This window comes from Solea solea, chromosome 1 (genome assembly GCF_958295425.1).
Source record: "Solea solea chromosome 1, fSolSol10.1, whole genome shotgun sequence".
NCBI classification, from domain to species: Eukaryota; Metazoa; Chordata; class Actinopteri; order Pleuronectiformes; family Soleidae; genus Solea; species Solea solea.
This window is the reverse complement of record NC_081134.1, coordinates 11,224,844-11,251,619: the sequence shown is the minus strand read 5'-3', so window position 1 is coordinate 11,251,619 and position 26,776 is coordinate 11,224,844. Positions and strand designations below refer to the sequence as shown.

The following is a 26,776-nucleotide window of genomic DNA, read 5'->3' as shown; positions in this document are numbered from 1 at the left end:
GTGAAATGCGACAGCAACTCCGCGGTGGATTCAGCCTGTGAGTCATCGCTGGAGGGTTTAACTCTTTGTGTGCCATGGCGACGATTGGTGACGACAGAAGTGATGAATGAAACCTTCTGATTAACAATTAGAAGGTGGAAATTGCTTTTTTTTGTGAACGAGCACTGGTGCATTAATAAAATCATTTTTTATTGAGACTAACCTCATTATTGATATGGTTTATTTGCATATTCACCTCCAGCAATAATAATAATAACAATGATGATGATAATAGAGTGTACAGGGCACGGTGAAGAGTTTAAATGAGCATTAAAATAAACACATGACTGTTCGTTTGTGAGGCAGAGGATCAAACATCTCTGCAGTCAACAGCTTCTAGAAAGCAGCGCTGCAACAGTCGGCACAGAGAGCTATTTTTAATACAGCCAGCTCTTTAGTATGGCATATCATAAACCTGAATCATTTATATGGATTTTTTTTTAGGCCCGGCTATTGCGTTTGTTGTGTGATGACGCGTTGGTCAGGTGTTCCCTCATATAACGAGGGGAGCTGTCCAAGTGCTGAAAACAGAAGAGAACAGCACCGCTCAGGAGGAGATGCCATACACCCTCACCACTGTCTGACTTTTATTTCCAAAGGTAAGACACTCATTTTACTGTACGGTTTTAAATATGTCCCATTTAAATAAACAATACTTTTCAGTCGATTGGTTGTGTTTCCTTTTTTCTACATATCTCGACACTTTCTGTTGCAGTGTGGGTGTTTAGTATGAAATGCGACGTCAGCACTTACAACGTGTTGTTGCTGCTGCTTTAGTGAAATAACATAAAAAGGGAAAATGCTATATTTTCATCTATTTTTTTTTAATAAAGATGGATTATGTTGTTGAGAGGAAATCGGATGCTGAGGTTGCCCATAACAACGCGGGGAGTGACTCATCCAGTGATGTGAATGTATCTCCTCACGCACAGCATCATATCATTCAGTTTGCAGTGCGTAAGAACCTGATAAACCACGTATCAAAACAGATTCACCCACGCGTTTGTTTTCGTGTAAGGTTTCGATCAAAAATAATATTTCCTTGATTAAAATTAAATCGTGGTTTTGGACTTAATTTGTTTGTTCATTTGCTTTGCTTATATGTTGTGCCCTTTTCTGATTCGCAGGTAATAAATCGCCTATAATGCTGCATTTCCACCACAAGTTGCCCACCGGCGGAGCCGTGATCTTGCTCTCCTTCCTCCTCCATGGATGCGCCGTGCAGGCTGCATCTCTCCCACGCCACTACAGGCTCCGAGGCGGGGAAAGTGAGGCTCAGCCGGCAGCTTATCCACCGAGCTCCGACATGATCAAAGCCCTGGAGTACATTGAGAACCTGAAACAGCGGAACGGGGGGCGACCCGAACCCGTGGATTACGATGAGGTGGATAAATTCAAGGTCCTGCTTCAGCTCGCTTCGCAGCAGGACGAGGTTCCCGGAGATCGGCAGCCCGCTCCCGGCATGCAGAGGCAGGACATTACCGCTGAGCAGCTCATGAAAGCCCTGCTCAAGTCTCTGCAGGATCAGGCTGGGAGAGACGCGAAACTCACCCCCGCGTCAGCGCCCAGGAACGACCGCCGCACGCACAGGCATCGCACCAAAGACACCGGAACCCCCGAGAGCGCACCGATGGACTACGATAACTTCCCTAGACCCCACAAGAAGTATCCACTGATGTTTGAAGACGAGGAGAACACAGACGCGTCAAAGCGCGCCACGGAGGACCTGGACGAGCAGTACACCCCTCAGAGTCTCGCCAACCTGCGCTCCATCTTCGAGGAGCTGGGGAAAATGCCCACGGTCGGCGGTCAGAAGAGAGACGTTTTCGGGGACGAAGACGAGGGCGATGAGGAGGAGGAGGGCGGGTTAAACCTGAGAAGCCAGGCCTACGAAGATGTGGCCGGAGGAGAGGAATGGGTCCCCGTGGAGGAGAGGGAGGAGACGGAGGAGATGGTCAACGGCAGCCACGAAGAAATGGACAGGGCGCTCGGTGACCTGGAAGAAGCGGAGAGGGTGGAGATGCAACGCCGTGCCAGTCAGAACCAGGAAGAGGCAGATGATGACACTAAACTCGTAGATTACTACCTGTTAAAGGTCCTGGAGATGAGCGACCAAACACAGAGGAGGGACAAGACCGGGGAGCAGAGGAAAAGACTGATCCGCCCCTCCATCGTGGATCCACGGACAGTGAAAGAGTTGCTGGAGCTCTCCTTAAAGCTCCACGTCCCTCCACAGGACCTCATCGACATGCTGCTCACAGAAGAGCTCAGGAAGCTCCACCGTGATCCCCAAACCCCAGCGCGCTACACCACGGGCCAAACCCCAAAGATCAGGTACTTCAGCCGCAGGCTGCCCGTGAAGAGCAAGCCCCCTGCAGAGGACATGGATAGGGAGGACTTTTTAGACATCATCGGAGTGGAGACGATCAGTAACGAGTATCCCGTGGTGCAGAGACCCATGAAGACCTCTCAGTCCTCAGACAGAATCCCAGTCGCGTCCAACCCTGCTGCCAATTCAGGCCCAGTTAAAATCCCTCCTCCCTCCGGACGCAGGGAGAACCTCTTTCTGTCCGAGCTCAATAAAATGCCCCTGAAACGTCAGAGTCAGACCGACGGTGCTGCTGATGAAGGAGATGATGATGATGGGGACGTGGAAGACGAGGTGACGACCTACCTGGCTGCCAAAATCCTCACAGAATACCCAAACAACATCGCCAAGAGGGACACCCAGGCGCAGCAGTTTCCCTACGAGCTGTACGAGCGCGCCATGAAAGACTACCTGGGCCAGGCGGACACTGCCAAGAGGCCAATGGCCAAGAGGGAAACGGAGGTGGCCATGGAGGAGAAGGAGAAGCCCACGGAGATGCAAGGGAAAGAGGAGATAACGGCCAAGACCTCCGCTCCACAGACCATGAATGACGACGAGGCGCGCCGTGAAATGACAGTGGCGGGGATGTAGCCTCAACCCCTGCAAAACGCACGAAATTATGAATTTAGTATTTATACTGTCGCAAAAATAAAGTGTGGTGGACGTGATCTAGTTTACAAACTTCTATAACTATAGCTGGTATAATGTCACCCTAAAGAAAATGAACTATCTAGCAACCGTACAGGTTCTTTTTTTGAAAAATACTAGTCCCTACTTGCTGCAAGAACATTTTAGAAATATTATATTGATATCACGGGTCCTTAAAGGTGCATTCCGTGCACAAAATCATCTTCGAGAAAAAAAAAACAAAAAACCATTAATTGGTTGTTATAATGTTGTTATTAACAATTATTACACTAGTATGCGATGCGAAGGACAGAGTTGAAGTTTTGTGATGTTAAAAGTTTGTTATCATTAATGGTGTTTGTAAGCAGGTCTATATTTTCAACTGTAATCAGCTGCGTAATGGTTAAAAATGCTTATTTTTCATGTCAAACTATTCAAATACATATGTCAATAATATATACATGTAAAATATTAAGTATAATGCTGACTGGGCCTTAAAAACACAAGCATACAGTATATTGACATAGTAATATTTTAAAGACTTTTTGTTCGGACAGTGTGCTGGGCTGAGAACGAGTGTTGTTGTGACTCGTTGTATATTCAGGGTTAGTGGATTTAATGTTACTATTATGGATAATTATTTCAAAGTCTAAATATCAAAAGACCGTCGCCTGCCTTCCAACCCTTTCATACTGCGAAGCTCTGTATTGTTGGCCTACCAGTGGTTGTGCTATTGTATGCTCATTTTTAAACCATTTTGTACATGTTCAATGATGTGTGATGAATCACAGCTGAATAAAGCATCAGCGATATTATTTTTCTCCTTGCAGAGTTATGTTGCCTTCTTAAAACAAACTGTTTGAGTGGTTTTATCAAAAGGAAGCAGAGGGAATTGTTTTGGTGAATAAAACGATGTCAAATCTTCACAGAATCAATACATCACCTTAAGAGAATGCTTATTTATAATTTAATTTACCCTAACCCTTTACCACTGAATGAAATGACAACTCAGACTGTTTATCAAAACACATTTAATCATAAACTACAACATCATACATTTCATATTATATAAAAGAGTGATATTCACACACACACACACACTCAAGATGAAAGATCGCACACATTAGCAAAACGTTTTAAACGGATTAAACAATGTGGAAATCTAAATTGATCACTTTCACAATTTGGTACTCCACAGAAACCGGTACTTTTTTTCTTTTCTTTTCTTTTTTTAGATGAAATCATTATTAAATATAAAGTGTAAACAGCAGTGGAGGTGCACAATTTTTACAAACCACATCGTGTTTTCATCTATGTCCAACATATTAACGTGTGATCTAAGTATAAGAAAGAGTAACAAATCTGTCAATCTAAAATCAATTTCCTTTTCCCCAACCCTGTATCACTACTTCATTAATTTTTTTTTTAAATAATGACAGCTCCTATAAAAAACAATTCAACAGCTCCTTCACTTGAATGACCGAGTACAAACAAACAAAATACTCACTCCCAGATAAAGTTTAAGTTGCAACAATATTTAAGGCAGAAGATGAGCAGACATTCAATACAGTGTTTTAATCTTTTAAAAAAATATTCAGTAGAATCAAAGTCAATCCCATCTCTTTGACTCGAGCAGTACAGTACAGTACATTTTGGTCCCCGTATTTGTCCCGTTTATGTCCCTTCTCCATGGGTTAAAATGCAGGTTTGCTCATATACTCCTCCATAGTCTGGAAGAAGGCACAAACAGACAGAAATCAGGTCCTTAGCATCTTTTTTTTTTTTAAAAAGCATCATGATACGACATATATTCACACATCGACCATCACCTGTTATAAAGTGCAGAGCAAACTGACACACTATGGGAAACTAACACAAGCACAGCGTCTAACCTTTCTGTCCATATTCAAGGTCATCCAAACAGCTCCACCTCATACCACTCACTGTTGTCATCCTGAAGCGATAACAGTCAAAATGAATGGAAGGCTGTACTGCACATAATCCAACTCGAAATTTTAAAGTGTTAGTCATCAGCGCTACTCAGAAGCACAGAGCAACACACCCAGTTAAACTACTGTACCACACAGAACCACTGATCTACAGATAGACAGGGAAGAATCAGTCAAAAATTAAAAGCCTTCCACATTCCAGGGAGATCTGTCTCTCACTCAAAATTACACTGGCTGAGAGAGAGAGAGAGAGAGAGTGAAAGAGAGATTCACACACACAGAGTGTAAAAGAAACAACAGCACAAATCCATTAAAAAAAAGGAGCAACAGCTAAAAAGCCTATTAGCTATGGGAAAGACAAACACACACCAGGGACTCAGCAGCACTACTGTTAATTGAACCTATTATGACACTGACTACTTGCGACACTTGCAAGTTCACTTCCACACAAATACACTGGAACAAGTTCCCTTAGACCTGGAGCTTGATACAGAATTTATGATTGGTGTTGTCGTTTAGCATAATGTCCGGCTCTCTGAGTGCCCCATAACCAAGGTTTGAAAAACATGTGATCACACCTAAACTATGTTTCCAAAGGGCTGGGCGATAAAAAAGTAAGCACATCTCTAAACGGGATTGCAATTAGAATTTAGGTTGATAACAATTACAAGCTTTGGACATATTTACGCGATAGCACACGTCAAGAAATATGCGCAACAACTGCCAATCGAGCTCGCATACGCAGGATATGCCCACTTCCTGTTGTGAACATAGTTTTTCTGAGTCGCTACGGAAGAAGTCGTAGTTGGAAAAGAGAAATGAAGGAACAAAAAAAAGAGGTGATTTTGAACATGATTGTAAAACTTGTGTTATCCTCCCTTGATTTAAAAAAAATGCACAGCGTCAAATGTGAGGAAATGGTTCGGATAACACAAAAGTGAGGAGGAGAAGATGAAGCCGGTCTACAAAATTTGTTGTTGGTTGCAGCCAACCAGGACAGGAAACAACAAATCTTTTCCATCACCTGAAATGGTACATCCCGTGACCACAGTGAGACTATGAAAATGTCCCAAACACACACCCTGCAAGGTTGTTCCAAAGTAGTGGTTCATCTAACGAGCATTAGTAGCGCTGTAGCATGGCTGCTAGTATTAGAAGCATCAGGTTTTATACGTTAATGTAGTTACCATCGGTTTTTGTCAGGCTTCAGGGGACACTCTTTCGAACTGGCAGCACCAGCAAAAACATTATATTATAAATCAATATAGATCAAGATGAGAAAACTGTATTGTGATCACATTTTTGCCATATCGCCCAGCCCTAATTTCCAATTAGTCATTGTTTTTTAATCATACTGAGCCATGCAACAGATGTTCCATATTCACACCATAGATCCAAGCCACTCTTTGTGCTGTGTATCACGTGTTTGTGTGTGTATGTATGTGTGTGTGTGTGTGCGGCACAGTAACTCACCTCCTGTAACATGTCTGAGGATTCAATACAGCGATTCACAATCTGTTTGGAGGTTTCTTGTATCTCCCCCCCCATTAGAAACTCATCCAGGATAAAATAGGCCTTCTCAAAGTTAAAGATTATGTCCAGCTCACACACCTGAGAGGAAGTATGACGGTGAATAGGTTGGTTATTCTTGCGATACATGACAGTGCCAATGCAGAACTTACTAACGTGTACATTGTCAGAGTTGAAATTGCCGTTTATAAAAATGTTTTTGAAACTTTTACAGGGTTTAGTGATAAGCGTATTATTTTATTTAATTTAAAGCTGCAGTGCATAACCTTTGGGGATTTTCGTTGCTGTTGATGTTATTACTCTGTGCCTGTTTGGTCCTCACAAACAGTAACGGTGTAACATTATTTGTATGCTGTGTCCTTCATCTGAAAACAGGCTCTTTCAAGCAAAACTACCGGACCTGACTGAGGGAGTGCTTCTGTGTATACAATGGCGGTACAGGGGCAGGAATTGGGGGTTAATGCCATCAAAATGCAGAACAACTGTGATGATTCTTTGTGTCTTTCTGTTGCCTGCATCTGTTTCAACATAACACAAATCTCTTCCTATGTGTGAAGAGTCCTAGTCAGGTGGAGCGTATAGGCTAAAGTTAGCATAATGTGAACAAGGGTTTGTTACGCACTACAGTTTTAAGTTAACAGTACATTTCAACATTAGACTACTACACACTAGGATTGTATAATCAAAGAAGAAACACAGTAAAATACATTGCCAAAGTATTTGTCCAGCAGCTCCACATAGCGATGAATCACCTCCAGGGCGAGCAGCTCATTCTCCTGGCTCTCAATGGCCAAGCAGAAATACAGGCTTGCATATCTGAGGGAATGGGTGACAAGAGGTTATGATGGGGATTAATGATAAACAGTGTATGTACACTGTAACTAAGAGATAGGGGGTCTGGTTTCCGCAGAGAGTCATTTAAACAGGTTAAATAGCACCCACCTCTTGTAAATAATCTTAAGGTCTTTCCAGTCCAGGAAGTTAGAGGAGCGGGGTTGCCGTGCCAACACCATGTTGGTCATGTCCCTAATGATCTTCTTCTTCTCCCGCTCTGAAATGGGTGTGAACCACTTCTGCAGACGCAGCTTTCCCTGGCGACTGAAAAGCAGCAGGAAGCGCATCTAACAATGCAGACACACCACAGGATCAGAGGGGCATTCGCGATGCACACATGGACAATAGACTCAAAGCATGAATTAATAAACATGACCACACTGCACTCAGCAACACACAAGCAAAATCCAAGGGTCAAACAAGTGATTTGCTCTTGTCATGGTTCATTAAATAGTAACTCCACTGACCAAACCAAGGTGAAAGAAAGTCTTGACAGGCAGAAATGCAAAGGTCGACTAATGACAGGGGAAGAGGTAGTTTAAAGTTTCCTTTCCCATTTTCAAGAGAGCTAAGGAGTTGGGTTTCGGATGTCTGGAGAGACTGTGCTTCCTACCGTTGGAAATAGATTTGGCAACACATTGAGACCAATGTGAATTTTGTTTTTACCCCCACGTCCATGAAAACCACACTGTTTCCATTAGGCTTTCCTGTCATTGTTCTTGTAAGAGTGGCTCATAAGAGTCTAAAGGCAGAAGATGATTGTCTGAGAGAAAGTTGTCCTTTTGTTTCTTTTAGTCCTCCTTCTGTTTACTTAAAAACTGACTTGCCTTGCATATCTGTGCACAGCAAGACAGTTGCTCAAGCACCTATTTCAGTGTATTGTTCATTTCTAAAAATCATATATTAAAACAAAACTAGAATACAAAATATCCTTATCTACAGAAATAAGTATAATTATGATATTAACCACTTTGTTTTAATGCTGCTGTAGCTATAATACACTGGCTCCCTCATTTTTACTTCCCAGAGTAGAACAACAGCACTACAATAGCTGTATGTTGCTGAGTGGTGTATATTTTCTCCAACATTGAAACAACTTAGGTGCAGGAACATTACAACATAGACAACTGCCTATTAACGGGAACAATTTTGTGAGAATTCCCTTATAGTCCCTCACATATATATACTGTATGCACTGGAGTCTGCAATGAGACCATGTCTGGGAAAAAAAGGAAACCTTTGCCACTACAGCTTTGAATTAGGGTTGCAAATTTCATTCACCTTCCTCAAATGGTAGCTGAACTGGTTAATGTACAATAGTTGGTTAATCAATAGGAGCAGGGTCTGGTTTTTTGGCTCCCTGCACTTTGACTTCTTCTGCATATTACATTAGTACTTTGGTTGATGTTTGCCCTCTGCTGGTATAAAATTACAGAGCATGTGATGTCTGGAGTAACAGCATGCAAATGCAAGGAAACAGACACTGTCAGTTAATTAATGAAGACATTTTTAATCAGTTAAATTTGTATTCGCAATTAACTGGCTAATGAGTTGGACACATAGGAGGCAGTAGTGCAACATTAAGAACGCCGCAAAACATGGATAAGAACAAAAATAGATGTTGTATTTTTATAATACAACATCTCATATTTTTCAGCTTCTTAAATGTGTTTTTGGTTTCTTTGCTATTATATATATATATATATATATATATATATATATATATATATATATATATTATATACAGTATATATATTCATTTGTTTTGTGGACAATCATTTACTTTTGAGAACATCATCCACCAAACATCTTATCTATTTTTTTAAAAAGGGAAAACAAATGTTAGTTGCGGCTCTAGTGGTATAACCAATGGAGTGTACTTATGTAAAATATAAAAAAAATGAGAAAAAGATGCGGGAAATAAGAAAAATGAGACCAAGTTTGTTTGACATAGGGACCGGTCCGTTTCGCCTAGGGGCCCCAAAGGCCCTTGAACCACCCCTGCTTACAGGCAATATCAACTGATAGGAACAAAGTGAGAATAAACTGTTTTGAATGTGTGGACGTTGGACAGGAAGAAAAAGACAAACCAAGTTAAATAAGTAATGATAAATGAATAACAAACAAAAGGAGCAAAATTACTATCAACAAAAAAAGGAGACAAAAGGAGACAACATGACAGATAATTTGGGTATTATAGGTATTAATAGATGGATAGGTATTGGAAGTATCTGAAATATTACTTTTAGATGTGTGTTCACATAATCAATAATCAGAGAACTCTTGGTGATGTTATGAAAACATACAGTATATAGTGTTTGATACTTTGACCTGCTACTTTACTGCTACCGTATAGTAGTATAACATTCTTCAATATCAATATAACAAAGGTTCACTGTGCAGACATACTTTGAAACACAACACTACATACAACAAGTGGTGTCTTTAACTTTCACCCAGGTGAATAACTCAGCCTTTAATTATGTGGCATTTTCTCGTGGTAATTACTGAAACGGACTCTATCTCACAAAACATTTACTGTTATTTGTGCTCATTAGATGAAAGAGCGTGCCTGACCCTCTGCTGCAGTCATAATTCAAATTTGCATTTAAATGACACGAAATGTCACATGTCATTCTAGAAAAACCATCTTCCTACAGACATCCTGTCCTGCTAGTCAGACTTTTAGGCAAATTGTGGAAACAGCCAGCGGGGCTTCACTCGACGGAAAGTGACTAAACCTGTTTAACCAAGGTCGTCGCTTCTGGAAATGTACACGTTAACTCCAGTCTCTCTGTAAAAGTAGCTCATGACAATAGAAACTTAATACAGCTGTCGTGGCTGATATTACAACAAACAAACGGGTCATGAATTTACAGGAAGCGGCGCAGAGGTGCAGTTTCGTACCTTTCCTTTAGCTACCTGTCAGGCGGAACAGGTGAACACAGTGACGCGTTACACACATGAGGAAATAAACAAAAGTGTCTTACCATTTTCACGGCGCACCAAGACAGAGCTGTCAACACTAGCAAATGCTGTTTAAAAAAAACCAATAAAACTTTGACTTTAACCCCCAAATAAGGGTCAACTCTTCCGTTTCAACACATATCGAAGCGTCGTCCACACTGGCTAGTAACTGAGTTGGTTAACTCCGCCCCTCTGGCCGAGAGGAGCGGTGCCTGCGGGACGCGTCACCAAACATCACAACCATCTGGATTGGTTATTGTGTGAAAACACTTATGACAGCAGGGGAGCACTCACCCATCCCAACAGTTAACCATCTAGCACGTGCTTTGTGCTGAGTGCATTTCAATGAATGAACTGCTAAAGCTTTTAACTCACATTACCTGACAAACAGGGTGAGTGTGTGCAGTGTTGTGTTGCCCTGCAGGGGCGCTAAAGAGCAGTGTTCAGTGGTGTCCCTCTCTCTCTCTGTCTCACTGTCTGCTGCTCGTGCTTCTCATCTGCTACAGTGGTTGAGGAGGATTTATGCAAGTCTATGCTCTTCTTTTTTTTGGTTTACTGCTTGAAAAATGTCTGTTTACCGAAATACTATCTGGTTTCTGAACGGAATCCACCAATACACAAGGTGAGTAATGAGAATTGCTCATGTAAATGTGCTGTAAAATAGAAAAAAAAACACTGCAATTGGGGGCATTTTCAGTGTTTATGTTGGCTTTTTTCAATCTCATAAACTTACTCAGAAATCATATACAGAAAATAAGAAGGAAAACAACGTTTAAATGAATTAATTATAAAGAGAAACAGAATTGTTTCACTAAAAATATAATAAAATGATCAGAAATAGCCATCAATTGGTGAAGAGGAGAGAGCACACCAAACACTCCTCAGTCATGTGAGCTGGGAGAGTCTCCATGTAGCTGGAGGGTTGTAGAGGAAGACAGTTATTATTTACTTCCAAGAGCCCCAATATTATTTATTTGTTGGACTTCTGTGCGTTTGATGGCGTGATCGCATGTGAGGGTGGATTTTGAAAGGTTGGAAGGCACATCACCAGATCTAATGGGAAAAGAATGTCCACCAATTTTGGATAAGGCCTCACAGATTCTGTGCCAGAGACCATGTCATTTATTACAATGCCATGATGGAATAGAAGAAAGGGCCCCCGTCTACTAAAGCTAAGGCCCGATTTTATTTGCTTTTCATTTATTTCAGCTTAAAGTCTGGTGAATAAGGAATAACAGATGTTTGCTCCCTGTATGTGGCACAAATCACCACACAAACTGGCCTTTATGTACAGTTACAATGGTTTCATTGACGCTGACGGCACTCACATTACTCTACTCCACTGGTGTTAAAATCAGTGTTTAAGAAAATACCAATACTCTATACTGCATGTAAAATAAAGCGACATTTTGTGGCATGGTTTTTCTGATTTTTACAATGACAATTTTTCTTTAAGTAGACTATATTGTGGGGAAATTGCTGCTATATCTCACCTTGCTTATAGTATCCAAGTATATCATACTAGTTGTATCTGCCCACAGGAAAGGATATGAAGCAGCATCCAAAGACTTCAAGCCTCAGGATCTGGATGTGTCTGTCGTGGGAAGGTCTTTCATGGTCACTGGAGCCAACAGTGGAATTGGCAAGGCAGCTGCCATGGCAATAGCCAAGAAAGGTAAACTGTGGAGAGTGGAAGGTATTTGTTTGATATTTCAGGTATTTGTTTGATATTTCAGGTATTTGGTATTTGAGCTCTGGTGCTTTGTTTATCAGGTGGGACAGTTCACATGGTGTGTAGGAACAAAGATAAAGCAGAACAGGCCCGAGCAGACATTGTCAGTGAGTCTGGGAATACGGTGAGTGCTGTTTGTCTGACACTAAATTTGAAACGAGTGACATTGCACTTCGCTCCCTCATCTCCAATAGTTTCTAGTCAACTTTGGCATCACTTTCAAAATACTTACAGCTTACTGTCTCACCTCCTCCACCCCTTTATTCCATCCCAGACCCGGTTGGAGTCAAAATATATTTTTTAAGTCAAGTGTCAGTTCAGTAGTAACTGTGTTTTAGATTCAAAATGTGATGGAACATGACACCCTGCGATACCATGAGATTGCTTCCAAAACATTTGTATTACAGAAGACAATGTTAGGATTGTAGTATAAATATAAACCCTGGGTCAGATATGCTGCATGATGTATCTTCTAAATTGCAGCCTCTGTGATTTGCTAATTGTGTTGTTTTAAATTGAATTTTTGAATTTAGAGCAATTAATTGTTCGGCCCTAGCTCCCACCATCTGGACTTTTCTTATCTTGGACCTATCTCAAATATTCCTACCATTGTTTTCTGTCCTTGAAAGGTTGTATACCAGTCTAACTTATTATTATTATCATTATTATATTGTGAATCGTTGTTTCTAGGAGGTGTACGTCCATATTTTGGACATGTCAGAGACTCGGAAAGTCTGGGAGTTTGCTGAAACCTTTCAGAATCAGTATCCATCACTGAATGTGTTGGTAGGTCGTACAGTGATCTCACGTTTATGTCATCACCCCATATTGTTTTTGTTACCAAACTAATAATGTTGATATAGACACAGTCATATGTTTGTTTACTTTCTTTTTTTTTTTAAATGGCAGATAAATAACGCAGGGTGTATGGCGAACAAGAGAGAGGTAAACGCTGAGGGACTGGAGAAAAACTTTGCCACCAACACTATGGGTGAGTCCTGTGATCCTTTCTCCACTGGCTCCCTCTATGTTTTAGGAAACAGTTTTTTTTTATGGCTGATCCTTTTTAAACCTCCCTTATCCAGTTTTAAAACTAGAGTATGTTTGTACTTCATTGGGTCTCTTATGTTTTTTTTTTATTATTGTTTTTAAATCTCACTTTTAGCTTTTCTTTTTAGCGATTTCATCATATTCTATTATTATTTGTTTTTTAGTACTTCATGTCTCTTTTAAAAAGTGCTGTATAAATAAAGTTGGATTGGAGTCGATTGAATTGGAATATAAAATCAAGACTTTTTGTCTGTTTTTAGGGGTGTACATCCTTACCCAGACACTCATACCACTTTTACAGAAGAGCCGGGATCCAAGAGTGGTACGAACACACAAACAGTGTACACAAACGCAACATAATGACACTTCTGTCTGCGCTGAAGTGGCTGTTGTCTAAACAAACTGTGCCCCTTCTCTCCCTGCCTGTTAGATCACTGTGTCCTCAGGAGGCATGCTGGTCCAGAGACTCAGCGCTGATGACTTACAGTCAGAGAGAGACAACTTTGATGGTGTCATGGTCTACGCCCAGAACAAGGTAGGGGAGGAGGATAGCGGTTATGAGGAGGAGGTCTAAATATGAGAAGGCTTGCATTTAATTTACAACTCTGGATGTTGTCATTGACTAGTAAATACCTGCAAAATCCATTTTAAATCCAGAAAAGCATCAAGGAGTGAGAGTATTGTGTGTTGTTTCTTTCCAGAGACAGCAGGTGGTGCTGACGCAACAGTGGGCCAAAGCCAACCCTGTCATTCACTTCTCTGTGATGCATCCAGGCTGGGTGGACACACCAGGTATTAACTTGATACTGTCGCAGCCTCCGTTCACTTACTGCTGCTGACTTTGTGTCATCAGCATCTTTCCTCACTTCACTTGTTTAACACTTCCTTTAAAGAATCATTCTGAAAACAAAAAGGTATGCATCTACCCATTAGTTTTGCTAATAATGACAATGCCATAAAAAATTCAATAAATCAATATTAATGTAAATACAGCTGAAATGCTGAGAATGGTTAATTAACCACAAAGTCCATTACTTCCATTTACTTTACTGAGTCTTGCTTTGAACAAATAATTTATATATAGAGAAAACGGTTGACTTCTTTTTGTCTGTTTGCTTCACTGTGAAAAGAGCAGTTATGATCGTGTTGGTTACACATAACTCAGCTAAATTCATTTCAACCTTGTGTACAGCTGTTTCCACATCAATGCCTCAGTTCCACCACATGATGGGGGAGAGACTGCGCAGTGCAGAGCAAGGAGCCGACACCGTCGCATGGTTGGCGTTATCTAGAGCTGCTGCCAGAACACAAAGTGGGCGGTTCTTTCAAGGTGAGCTGCACTGACTCATCATCACCTGCTCACCATCACTTGCTCTGACTGATTGTCTTCGTTGCAGATCGCAAGTCTGTTCCTGCTCACCTGCCTCTGGCCTGGACTCATAGTTCTGCCCAGGAGATTGAGAGTTTCATGACTCAGCTTGAGACTCTGGCCAGAGCTGCTCAGCCACCACGCGATCCAGAGATGATGGGTTCTCTGAGCCCTTCTACCACTCCATCTGACTGAATTGAGATGTCCGTTTTTTTTACCACATGCCATCAATGTATTACAAACAATAAGATCAAACTCTAGACAATGAGAAAACTTTTGCCACATTTAGTTTTATGTACCTTCTACTTCTACTCATTCATTTCAGAGGCAGGTCTGAGGACAGGTCTTAGTTCCGTGTCACATGATCTGGACATGCATCACTGATCCGTATTTGCACACCAAATGTCAATCTGTTGATTGAAGTGACTGAGTTTATCAATAACAGTTACTGCTTGTACGTAACAATGTATCTGTTGGGTTTAATTCTGACCTTTGGCTCACATGTGAAACGATCCAGTGTCTATGGACCCCAAACTGCACAATCCCCTACGAGGCACCTGTGAAGATGTTCGATGTTTGCATAAAATAATCACAATAAAACATAAAAAAAAGCAGATTCTAATAGGAGCAATGTGAAGTGAAAACTCACTGACTCTTTCAAATATCTGGAAATATCTGAATGAATACTAAGAGCCAACTGGGGGTTTAAACCTAGATTTCTTGATGTAGTAACCACCATGAGATGAACAAATAGCAGTGTGGTTTGTCCTTGCAAGGCATCCATTGCTTTCCATTTTTTGACAATCCAAATTTGGTGTTTTTAATACTTTTATTATTTTTATACAGTATTGGAACAAAAAAATAATGTGGTGCATTCACATTTTTCCCAAGGGATTCTTTGCAATTTTTATCTCTATAAGGGTAAAACAGTGAAAAGCTTGATGCTGGATCCATCCACGTTAAAACTCACAGGGATTGTGAAAACTGGGTCTGGGGGGGGCCTCATTTATAACTGATGCTTACACACAAAACAGCCTGTAAAAAGGTGTATCCCACTTCCCACACAAAGGCTGGGATCTATAAAAACACTTGAAGGGGAAATATGCACACCTGTGTACCAACCGATGCGTGCCAACATTTTGGAAACAGGAAAGTAGTGCTGCAGGTGGTGAGGTGGTGAAATGAAACCAGATTATATATATATATATATATATATATATATATATACACATATATATATACATATACATATATATATACACATATATATATACATATACATATATATATATATATATATACATATATATATATTTATACACATATATATATATATTTATACACACCATTTCAAAAATGTTAAAACAAGCAGCTTTATCTGTGGCTGTGGGGCATAAATGTTGGGATATAGATCAACCGAAAAAGCAAATTTGGCCATGCATACTTCACCGCAAAGTAGTTTTGTTTTCATTTAGTTTGGTGTGAATGTGACTGTGCTGTCAGGTGCACAGGAGACACCTTAAATAGAGTTCCACACAATATCTAAAAGGAAGGAGTCAGGATGCTGCCGATAGTTGCAATTCATTATTTGAGTGTGAAAAGCTGAGTCTGATCGCTGTAAACAATAACAGTGCACCGACACTGTTGCATGGTGGGAGACCTGGTACTGCTAGAAGACAGCATTAGGCCTGGATCACACAGAGTGTGTGGCATGACCTCTGCATCTTGTTCACACTTGCTGCATCACACTTGTCTTCCCAAACTACCATTTGAGTGATTTGTTTATTTTTGTATACTCCCGAGAGAATGTGCTGCTCGCCTGACATTTACCTTATAATGTAGTTATAGCTAGTTTAAGACCTACTTGACGATATAACCTACCTAGGGGTTTCACACATCATCCTCCACACGAGGATTGTGGTGTACACAAATGGCAGGTGTGAAAAATTTAAAACATGACGTACAAGCCACGTGTTTTGGTGTGAATCGGTCTTAAAAAGAAAACAGAACCGAGTCATCCCAACAAAAACAAATATTCACCACTTTGAGGTTTCCAGCTGTTTTCAGCAAACAGCTGTTACCAATGAGACTATGCAATGTTTACCTGTTGGTCAGGGTTATCACAGTTGTCTCCAAGTTTAACATAACCAGCAGTTATGGAAATATTGATTAGTCAACACAATGCCACACACACATTGTTGTATCCAGTGGTGGCAGCTCTGTGTGTCCTCTCCTCCACTAGAAGCACACACACACACTTATTGGCCTTTACCCTTTTACGGTTCATTGTGGGCAAAATCAAGGCAGGATACGATGCAAGGCTGACCTGTGTAAACATTTCCTGGGTGAAAGTGATTCATAAAGGGAAATTGCTTGCAGTATGCTTGAGTATGCATGTTTTACAAATCCAATTTTGTTTTGTGTGCATGTACATTTTCAGTAAGGATCCTTCACACTCCCTTTTATAAATGAGGCCCCTGAGGGACTTTTCTGTGCCAACTTTTGAGTTCGCATTTGTGTGTGTTTCCAAAAAGGACGGAGACGAAAGAATCAGTTTCCCAGCATTTATCTTAAAAAAGTAACTTCCAGTCCATGCGTAACAACAGTCCAAAGAAACACCAATCCCATTCCCCCATCCAGTCTCTTTCTCCTCTCATCTGGCTTCTCTTCTACGCAACATAGGTGTACACTTTACGATCCTCTGGCGTCCTCGCCAAGTATTCTCTTTCTATTAGTCCTTCGATGCGTTTTTTAATTACCACAGGGCTGGGTAGAAAACGTGCCCTGAGCTGCTGAGTCACCTGAACACACAAAGTTAAAATATTTTAAGAAAACTGCACTGTTGTAAAATGACATGTGTCTGAAATTATGGAATCATGACAAATTATATGAAAAAGTACACAGACCAAATTTGATATCATCCATTCTTACCTCTGCAACCAGGATATTGTGCTGCATCTTCTTCCTTGACTTCATGATTCGGACAATGGCTGCCTCTATCTCATGCTTCCTGTCATCGTCCACTTTCTGCCTAGTCTCTTTCCTTTCTGGGTCTGATTCCCCTTGTTTAGCAGCAACTGGACAAGATACAAGGATAAAATGAGGTTTGTGGAAGGAATGTACCAAAAATGTAAGTTTAACATTAGCAGACTGACTACCAGTACCTGGTTAGTGTAATTAAACATCATTGTACTAAAGTTATCTGAATTTATAAAATGATCATACAAATCACAACCCTCTGATATTTACTTTTACACATTCGACACACTTTCACAAGAAATTTAGTAATATTCCACAGTATCATGTTTGAGAAACCCCTCTAACTAAAAATACACTGTGCTGCTGAGAATGGAAGCCAGTGAATGGCCAACAGCTGGATGAATAGTGAACTTTGCCCACCTGTCTGTATTTTGACTCTGTGCAGTTTGGAGGTAAACTGATCATTGACTGTAAACACATGGCCATTTTCAATCTCTTTGGACTTTGGCTCCTTGGTGAGAACTCTCTGTGTTGGCTTCCCACAAGCCAAAGACTGCAATGCTCGCACCAACTCCCGCTCAGGAATATCAGTCTCCTGCTGGAGCTCCTACAGACAGTTATAAAAAGATCATTTAAAAACTTCTGTCCTCATTTGGACTGACAGAGTTGGAGAACCAGATAAAGGTGTTTATAACTGTGAACTTCCCCCCCACCTCATAAGTGCACTTTTCTCTGTTGTTGAAGAGCATGAGGATGGTCATCTGAAAAGTGGAAACCTGCAGTATGTGCTTCCGGGTGTTAGAGCCTGTCACTTGGGCACCTCCCACACCCACCTCTGATCCATCCTCCTGCATATGCAGAGGAAGCAAAAGTGAATTAGATGACAGCTTCAGAAATTAGAATGTGCCTTGATGACAAGTCTCTCTCATTTTCAATGATACCTTTTTAACTGTTCCGTAGAAAGTTGCATTTAGGTCTGCCCCACCCATGTGGTGTTGCAGTGTGAGCTGTCTGCCACTATGCTTAGCGAGGTAAAACCTGTAAATTTAAGACGGGACCAAGTTCTTTAGAAGTAATGCAAAAAGACATGGAGCCTCCAAAAAACTGTGTGTATCATAAAACATCTTTAAAAAAACTCAAGTGTTTTACCGTCTAAAGACCTCAAAGGCGTAGCGAGGAGCAGGTGGGATAGTGCATTTGGGAGTTGCAGACTGTGTCGGCCAGTAGCCAGTTGTAAGGACTCTTACTATAAGATCCACGCCACTTAGAGATGTCTGAAAGAGATTTTAGGAAGTTTCACACAACTATAGCCTGATCTGATGTCAACATCTATCCTCAGAGACCTGATCACAAGTGGATAGTATGGGATGGGTACCAAAACCCAGTAATAAACAGGCCCTGGGGCAAACACCTTAGTATCAATAAGCAGTGATGTTAAGGTATTGAACAATTCAATCCATTTGTCTAGACAGAATTTCACTGCTTCCAATCTTGACACACATTCACACAGTGGCTTTTTCATACAGACACACAGACCTGTGCTAACGGAGTCACAGTGGCGAAAGTTTAATTTTCAAAAGTCCGATTATCCTTCAAATAGCCACTGTTCCAATATATCAGATATCTGTACTTGGCGCTGTCCACATGTACATGGATCACTTGTGACATACATAGCATACATTTTGTAACAGTGTGTCTCAGTGACTGTCTTACCGATGTGGTTTGAATGTGCTGCCTAAACTCATCCATGGTTGTGTTGGAGATGCTCATATCTCGGAACATCCCTTCCAGTTTTGAGGTGAACTGACAGCCACATTCTGTCTGCAAAACAGAAAAAAAGAACAGTTAGCTAAAACTGCTGACAAGGATTTAAACAGGGCAATTCTCTTTTAATTCTGTAACCTATGCGGACACTATATGAGGAACAGTACAAAGTAGTGCTGGTTAGTTAGATCGGAAATTTCACGGTTTCAAAAGTTCTTATGCATGAGTAAGTGCCCAAGCGAGAGAGAGGTGTGTTGAGTGTGTGTGTGTTTGCTCACATTGAGCAGTACATCATAGCAGAATATCAAAACATGGTCATCCATTTACCTTGAGCTTAGAAATCATGTTCTTCTCCGAGTCGTCGGACACACTCTTGTTGCTGAGCAGTCTGCGACCAAGATGCTGCTTGTAGTATCGTTCAAACACATCTTTCTCCTGCATGAACCTGAACAACACCATGGCCTTGTCAAGAATGGACTCCACCTCCTGTTCCGTCAACTGGTCAAATAGGGGGAAAGTGAAGCATGTATGTACAAGACATACGAAACAAATCTATTGCTTGCATGCTGTGCAGGTTGGAAAAATACTTTGAAGTCACACACCCCTTTGACTCCTTTCTTGAGCTTATCGTCGATGAAGAGTGACAGGTACTCTGGAGAGCGAGAATTAAGGTTGAGGAAATACTCAAAGTCGCCGGCTATAGTTTGTTTGAAGAGTCTGTCATTGTTGAAGGACTCGGTGAGGAAATGGTCAAATCGTGTCTTCAGGTCAAGCAGGCCCTGGTGAGGAGGTGATAACAAAAAGTCAACATAACCCAAAATCAAACAAAAGAATGCATTACTTGGAATTATAGTTGAATCAGCATACCTGGATATAGTCAACAGGGTTCTTGCCTTCTCCTTCTTCTGACACCAAAGCTTTGCCTTGCTCCCTCAAGTAAGAGCTCATACACTCACACATTGTTTTCAAGCCATTTGGCACACGACTGAACAGTTTGTACATACATGCCAAGTCTGAAAAGGGATGTAGTAATTTTTTTTAGAAATACGAAAAAAGAAGCAAATACAGTTAATACATTGAATGCAGAATAAAACAAAAATACTTTTACCTTCCGTCTTGCCATTCTTCAGCATATGGACGAGTCCAGAGTTCTCCATGTCTACAATAGTCTTCATGTGTTTAGAAATTAACTCCCGTTCCACCACCTTAACAATGGGCTCCTCTGTAGACTTGTCCAAGCAGTGCATAACACGCTCTATCTCTTCATTGATTCTGGCCTCTACCTTCTTTATGTACACACTGGCACTGTTTTCAGCTAGAAACTTTTGGCTCTCCATCTGAAAAAGCAGATATGGTGCATTGTTAAATCACAATGAATATTGGTTGCAATAAAAAACACAAGGTGCTACAGTAACACACAAGAGACATACCTGGAAGAATTCAGCCGACATGTCCAAGAAAGGGCCTTCAAAGTCTTCCTCATATACAGACCTGCCATCCAAGCCAAGAATCATCAACATCTGGCAGGCATTTCTGATGGCCCCCCTGCAAAGAAAGAATGTTTTGCCTGTGTATTCGCAAATACTAAAATGACACTTGACATTTTGGAGAAGGTCTACAACAATAAACCATGTTTAGATTGAACAGTGAAGTAGCATTTGTGCATACCTATCTACAACCTCTCCCTTCCTCTCACGTGCAATCATGTCAAGTAACGTCTGTTGTAGATGGTCTCGAATGCAGCCATAACGAACCACCTGGTCCCTGAATATGATGAGGCCGAGGTTGTACACGTTCTCCACATTATTTTGTTGAACATAGACCCGGTCCTAGGAGACAAAGGAATGTTAGTACTATAGCCTCAATCATCAGTCACAGTTATTCACATAAATGTATGCAAAAAAGTATTTTAAGGCATCAAGTATGGAAAGTTCAATTACTGTACGATTAAGAAAGTCTGAGAAAAGGATTTGACATGAGCTACTTGCTATATATAAGATTTGCCATTTCCAACATTAGTCCAGAATAACAAATAACCCAACTAAATTCATATTCATTTGCCCATAAACCCTTTGGGCTGGTAGTAGGCTAAAGCAAATAAACTAGTCATGCCAGTTTTTCTAAACTACTACTGTGTTTCAAAAATTAGTACTCACAAGTAACATAATACATTATTTCTAATTTCTATTTATCAATTCTGTTTTTATCTTGCAAAGGCCATGAATATCATTTGACTACTAAACCTTAGTATACAATTGTGTTGCTCACCGTTTGCCATATTTCTTTACTATGCTGCTCTTTGCCATGATAGTAATTCTGAAACACATTGGCTAAACTCCTTTTGTTTTTTTAGGTGCCAAGAATGACTTGACCTACAAAAACAATACAGCCCATAGGAAGAACCTATAAACACTAAATCACTTCTTAGTGATAAAACAACATCACTGAATAGTGGGAAATATGACTGTTGATAGTCTACAACTACATGGTAGTAATGTACTTGGTATGATACAAGGCAAGGCACAATTGTGTCTACCCACCATGTACATGAGGATGTCTCTGATCATAACCATGGCAGTTTGATGGTCATTCCAAGCCTGATTTAGTGTTTGCAAAAAGTTATTATTCAGAGAGTTAAGGACATCTTCCCGTACCTAGAAAAAAAAAAAGAATGAGATCAGAACTGATAGTAATCACTTGGTGCTTGTTAAAAGGATGTTTAAACTTTCAAAGTAAACATAATTCAAATCATTACATTGCCGTTAACCCTAACCCTTTACATGTACATGTTATTCAGCAATACAAACTAGGGATGAGCCAATACGATAATCAGTATTGGTCCGCTATTGGTTAATCAACAGTATTTTAGCTGAGCCATGTTGTGGGCTGATTTCTTTTACATGGGAAAAGAATATGTGTTATACAGTTGTAGAATTACAGTATGTCTTTGAAATAGGACCATGTATCTTGTTAACAGTGCCATAGTTTCAATCCAGTGTTGGTAGTCGTATTTTATCTGTTTTCATATATCTGTTGTAAAATGTTCTGTAAATTGTAAAATGAGCTAGATTAGTAAAGAATAAAATAATTTACTTTGTTGATCAAGTGCTCAGTGACGACTTCCCTCAGTCCTGTGTAGAGCTTCTCCCCATGTTTGTGGAGAACCATCGTATAGGCATTCCTGTACAGCTCCTCGAAGCTTAGCCCACTGTTATTCTTCCTCTGGATCTCCTGGATGGCATTCTTAAGGAGGTCCCAGATGTTGTTCACATATTTCTCATCCATTGTCATCTAGGAAAGGGCAAGAAGATGAATGTGTGAAAAAGGTTTGTTATTATAATAATAATAATAATAATAATATTCTATGGAAAACAACAGTGAGGATGCTGACTCAGCATTTGCACTAGTGAAACACCTAAACACAGTCCCATTACCTTCAATGTCAATTTGTGGTTCAAATGGACAACTGAAAATTGTATTGTTATAATGGTTTAAAGGACTTTCTGTTGAGTTGTCCTATGCAGTGAGGTAAATAGATTTAAATTCTGAGGAAATACAAAATTAGCTTTCAGGTCAATCAGTAATCAGTTCCAGTAGATACTTATGTTGAATTGTATGGCTGCATACAAGAACTCTACAATGATCAAATCATACTACTCCTTAAATCATACTTACTTGTTGTGAAAACTAATACCACAGGAATGGGGTTTGCTGTAGGTGACATTGCATTTGTATGTAAGCTCAACATCTCAGACAGGAAACCTGTTTCGGCTCAGTGGCCCATTAATAAACATGGGCATACAATAGGGATTGTCAAGTGTCAATCATGATATTGCAAGGACAATAGTATCTCGATACCATCATGGACCTGTGGCGATATCAAACAATAGGTCTTCAGGACAAGAACTCTAGTTTTGTTTTAGCCACAGTGGAGCAAAGCGAAGGAGTGATAATTAAAGATAACTACACGAACATGCCCTTCACCCTCTGAAGTAAAGGACACTGGCATTTGATGCTCCAGCTATTTTTAAATTTGGCATATGGAAGCATTTTGTGTCTCTGTGTCCAAAAAAATTGAAAAAGTGATGGCAGAAAAAGCAGCTGAATTCTCCCATTTCAAATTTCCAAATAACTTGATTTTGCTTTTGTGCACTTTAAAAGAAATCTGCGAAACCTAAAAGAATGCAACCTGAAAACTAAAACACTAATGTACCCGTTTCAAACATTCCTTGTTTGAAATCATCATTTCAAATATTACAATACATATTCTGCTGTTGAGTTGTTACCAGGGGTAGTTTAGTAAATACAATAAATAAAAATGCCCCTTTGATGCCAGAAGTCAGAGGAGAACGGCAAGACTGGTTCAAATATGATAAAGGTCCCTGTGTATCTAATAAGGTGGGAGGTGAATGTATTAACACTGCACAATATCCCTACATCCATGACATAATATGTAAATTTAACAGTGATTCAGTCTTTGTGTGACAGTGGCACTGGTAGTAGCAGGAAACTGTGTTGACAACGTCAACAACATATTCTACTCAAGTTACCACAGACATGTTTACTGAGGTCTCCAACTAGGTGGAAGTCGCGCTAGCTCTAAAGCTAATACTGCATGACAGTGAACCATTTGCCTCCCAGAAAGAGAAATATATGCCGCAATACAAAACACAACACCAATAGCTTTGTATTTTAACCATACGCAACGATATTTGTAGTCTGACTGCAACTTAGCTAACGGCAGGTCCGCTAACATGCAGGCCTGCTACTTAGCTAGACACTTATTTGCTCGTTACTCACTCCGTTTTGATACGTGCTAAGCTAACGTTAGCTACTATCAGCCAAAGTCACATATTTAGAGTATCTGTGTTAACACCAACGGTAAGTACTCACAGGGAAAGCTCGTATCCTCATCTTGGTGTCCTTCTTGGTGGTGCCTTTAAGGTTGGACATGACTGGTTAGTTGGATTGTCGTTTCTGAGCCGACAAGACTACATGAAACCCAGCTGCTACTTTGCCCCCTATGCCAGAAAAGCAGCAGGGAAACTCAGTGACCTCCACTTTAGGAACTCGACCTGTGAGGCAGTTATGTTGTTGTCACTCGCTCGGGAGCTTACTCTCTTCCCGGTGGTTAAGCTAATGTTAGCCTGAGAGCAGTGATGGCGGACAGCTGAACTGTGAAACTCCACTGCGCAACGCCGAAATCTCGCGAGGAAAAGTTGCTACACTGACAGGTGCACTCCACAGGTTGATGATAGCAAGATAAAGGATGAAAGTCATTACGTCGTTATTCGGCAGATACTTCAGCAAAGACATGTGTAAGTAAGTCGCTTTGGATAAAAGCGTCTGCTAAATGCTTAAATGTAAATTTAAGTACTGAATGTGAGACAGTGGTAACTGAAATAAGTAGCTTTAATTTAAGCTACAGATAATGGACGAGATTGTCCTAACGAGACTGAGATTGCAGCACTGTGGCTAACTAGAAATGATATGAAAACGATTTTCTGTGTCAGTGTGGACACCCAGGGACAATTAATTAAACATGCTTTTTTCACCTGTGCATGCCAAAAGATAACGAATACAGTTGTTGAATACCTGGTACTTGCTTTCGTGCTCCTTCTTGAAGTCAGTTTTCTATGTGAAGAAGAATCAGAACCTTTCAATCAAGGCATTTTTTGTCCACAACAGGTTATATGTAATAATATAAAAAAGACAGGAACTTTCAGAAGGACTTTGATCTGTGATCGAACTGTGGTTATTATGGCTGCCATTGGCTGCTATGGACGTCACTTCGACCACTAATCTGAAAATAGCTGGCAGCCAATGAGTTAACGTACGATTGTGTCGGCCTGCATTACAGTTCTCAGTGTACAGCTCGTGCAATTATACTTATGCCACTTTTATTTTTCACCTGTTGAAATACCTGTTAAGGGTTTTTGTAAACAGTAAATGCAGTATTCCAATTGCCAAAAGGTCATTTGTGCCTTAAAAATGTTTAAAAAAAAATTATAGCCCAACTCTACCCCACAGGTATATGTATTTCAACAGTTAAGGGGGGGTTGAGTGCATGGCCCCACAGACTCAACACAGTTTCTAGCAGACAATCACTTTTTGGCAGGACACAACTACTCACTCTCACCTATGGTCAATTTAGAGTGTCCAATTTACCTAATCCCCATATTACATGTTGTTGGGCTGTGGGAGGAAACCAGAAAACCCACATACACATGGGAAGAACATGCAAACTCCATGCAGAAAGGCCCTTGTCCTGACCGGCTCGTGAACCCAGGTCTTCTTGTTGCAAAGGCAAGTGTGCTAACCACTACACCAGTGGCCCCTAACCAGTAACATGTTACATTATTTCCTTCAAGCAAGAAGTAGATGTAAGTACCTGTATCATATTCAAGTTCAACCACCTGATTAAGTTCTACTTCACATTGTCTCCATCTGCATATAGGTGGACCAGTGGCTTGACAACGCTTTCTGAATGACAGAGGGGAAATGGGAGGGACAACAAACATAGGTGAGTCATGTGTAGGTTATATATAATTAATAAAGAAACCACTTATATACATACAGTTTTCAGACTAATTTCTCTTGGTGTAGACTCCATAGATGGCTTGTGCTCTATGCACAGACACGGAGGCATTGGGAGGCTTTAGTCTAAATGCAGCTATCAGAGAATATGACCTCTATCAGAGAATGTGACCTCTGTGTTTCTATGTCCGTGATGCCAAAAAAAATATAAGTGTCCAGATTAATGTGAGAGGGTGATAGAAGTATTGAAAACAGCTATTTTGAGGTTTTAAATCATTATTATGCAGGTCACATATTCTGAATCTGTGCAACACCAGCCCCAGGTTCTCCAGCTCTCTTGCTTTCTGATTTCTGACTGAATGGCGGTGAGCACCTGTATAAGCGTTTGTTCACTTTGTTCACTGTCACTCACCATGTGGTCCCATTTGGCTTGTAACCACTCAGTCTGTCACCACAATAAGCTGGTTTATAAACTCTACATCGTGGCCAGAAAAGAATAAGGCAGTCAATCAAAAGAGGCAAACCCGTCAGTCATCAGACTATTTAGTCACATCATGATATAATAATTTTCTTCTTGGCGATCTGCCTCCAGTTAAATGTTCATCTCTTCTGTCATCGTCAAGCAAAAAACTGAGACATCTCAATGTGGCTAAAAGACATAGATGGGCACAAAGTAATTCATGAATAATTAGATTACTGCTGTGTATGTTTGTGCTTGTTTATGCATTAGGAGGGAATGGATGAGTGTTTACAGATGGAACACCTATGCTTGATTGAGGCAGGATTTAGAATGTGTCTAGTTGCTCTTGCTTTGTTACTACTGGCCCCAACGTCACCGAGTAGAAAGTAAAAACATATCGTTTCACTGACCTCTGCTGGTTGAACCGGTCAAATCTGTAGCACGTCTGCCTTTAGAAAGCAATGACGTCAGGCTGCTTTAGACTGCCTTATAAATGTGGTGTATAATAGACAAGTTGGCATTAGAATTGTGCATTGTAAGAATGTCAGTGAGTTTTGCCAGAACTTCTGGA

The 26,776-nt window shown here is 40.6% G+C and overlaps 4 protein-coding genes across 6 annotated transcripts; 2 read left to right on the top strand and 2 right to left on the bottom strand.

The window, feature by feature from the left end:
• Window positions 1–493: 493 nt before the first annotated feature.
• scg2b (secretogranin II b) lies at window positions 494–3,235 on the top strand. Of its 2 annotated transcripts, none has more exons than XM_058623137.1 (2): window positions 494–638; window positions 1,167–3,235. In XM_058623137.1, exons 1-2 carry the CDS (start codon window positions 509–511, stop codon window positions 2,996–2,998), a joined length of 1,962 nt encoding a protein of 653 aa, XP_058479120.1. In that variant the 5' UTR covers window positions 494–508; the 3' UTR covers window positions 2,999–3,235. The 2 variants fall into 2 exon arrangements, with proteins under 2 accessions (XP_058479120.1, XP_058479128.1); XM_058623145.1 differs by lacking the exon at window positions 494–638 and adding an exon at window positions 996–1,052.
• An 813-nt stretch (window positions 3,236–4,048) lies between these two features.
• Window positions 4,049–10,508, bottom strand: ap1s3b (adaptor related protein complex 1 subunit sigma 3b). 2 transcript variants are annotated; one of them, XM_058623171.1, is made up of 6 exons: window positions 10,338–10,508; window positions 7,456–7,634; window positions 7,221–7,329; window positions 6,457–6,594; window positions 4,927–4,988; window positions 4,049–4,764 (listed from the first exon to the last, which is right to left on the bottom strand). In XM_058623171.1, exons 1-5 carry the CDS (start codon window positions 10,338–10,340, stop codon window positions 4,947–4,949), a joined length of 471 nt encoding a protein of 156 aa, XP_058479154.1. In that variant the 5' UTR covers window positions 10,341–10,508; the 3' UTR covers window positions 4,049–4,764; window positions 4,927–4,946. The 2 variants fall into 2 exon arrangements, with proteins under 2 accessions (XP_058479154.1, XP_058479162.1); XM_058623179.1 differs by lacking the exon at window positions 4,927–4,988 and having other exon boundaries at window positions 10,338–10,506.
• Window positions 10,509–10,723: 215 nt separating this feature from the next.
• Window positions 10,724–15,102, top strand: LOC131455493 (dehydrogenase/reductase SDR family member 12-like). Its single transcript, XM_058623158.1, has 10 exons — window positions 10,724–10,936; window positions 11,856–11,989; window positions 12,088–12,170; window positions 12,737–12,832; window positions 12,956–13,037; window positions 13,357–13,418; window positions 13,527–13,631; window positions 13,798–13,888; window positions 14,289–14,426; window positions 14,494–15,102. Exons 1-10 carry the CDS (start codon window positions 10,881–10,883, stop codon window positions 14,658–14,660), a joined length of 1,014 nt encoding a protein of 337 aa, XP_058479141.1. The 5' UTR covers window positions 10,724–10,880; the 3' UTR covers window positions 14,661–15,102.
• A 1,913-nt stretch (window positions 15,103–17,015) lies between these two features.
• On the bottom strand, window positions 17,016–24,408 carry LOC131455474 (cullin-3-like). Its single transcript, XM_058623125.1, has 16 exons — window positions 24,102–24,408; window positions 22,302–22,499; window positions 21,749–21,862; window positions 20,877–21,037; window positions 20,639–20,753; window positions 20,317–20,545; window positions 20,076–20,221; window positions 19,811–19,987; window positions 19,536–19,706; window positions 19,158–19,265; window positions 18,594–18,718; window positions 18,386–18,482; window positions 18,158–18,292; window positions 17,865–18,051; window positions 17,397–17,542; window positions 17,016–17,266 (listed from the first exon to the last, which is right to left on the bottom strand). Exons 1-16 carry the CDS (start codon window positions 24,159–24,161, stop codon window positions 17,135–17,137), a joined length of 2,301 nt encoding a protein of 766 aa, XP_058479108.1. The 5' UTR covers window positions 24,162–24,408; the 3' UTR covers window positions 17,016–17,134.
• Window positions 24,409–26,776: the final 2,368 nt, after the last annotated feature.

Excerpts from the sequence above, each read along its gene's own strand:
- scg2b (XM_058623137.1), top strand. The coding sequence starts at position 509 with ATGACGCGTTGGTCAGGTGTTCCCTCATATAACGAGGGGAGCTGTCCA. Across the intron at positions 639-1,166 it reads TCTGACTTTTATTTCCAAAG|GTAATAAATCGCCTATAATG; the intron begins GTAAGACACTCA and ends TCTGATTCGCAG.
- ap1s3b (XM_058623171.1), bottom strand. Across the intron at positions 7,330-7,455 it reads CTTAAGATTATTTACAAGAG|ATATGCAAGCCTGTATTTCT; the intron begins GTGGGTGCTATT and ends CCATTCCCTCAG. Across the intron at positions 4,989-6,456 it reads CCTCAGACATGTTACAGGAG|GATGACAACAGTGAGTGGTA; the intron begins GTGAGTTACTGT and ends TTATCGCTTCAG.
- LOC131455493 (XM_058623158.1), top strand. The coding sequence starts at position 10,881 with ATGTCTGTTTACCGAAATACTATCTGGTTTCTGAACGGAATCCACCAA. Across the intron at positions 10,937-11,855 it reads GGAATCCACCAATACACAAG|GAAAGGATATGAAGCAGCAT; the intron begins GTGAGTAATGAG and ends ATCTGCCCACAG. Across the intron at positions 13,038-13,356 it reads CTTTGCCACCAACACTATGG|GGGTGTACATCCTTACCCAG; the intron begins GTGAGTCCTGTG and ends GTCTGTTTTTAG.
- LOC131455474 (XM_058623125.1), bottom strand. The coding sequence starts at position 24,161 with ATGTCCAACCTTAAAGGCACCACCAAGAAGGACACCAAGATGAGGATA. Across the intron at positions 20,754-20,876 it reads AAGGGAGAGGTTGTAGATAG|GGGGGCCATCAGAAATGCCT; the intron begins GTATGCACAAAT and ends CTTTCTTTGCAG. Across the intron at positions 17,543-17,864 it reads CAGAGTCAAAATACAGACAG|TTGCTGCTAAACAAGGGGAA; the intron begins GTGGGCAAAGTT and ends TATCTTGTCCAG.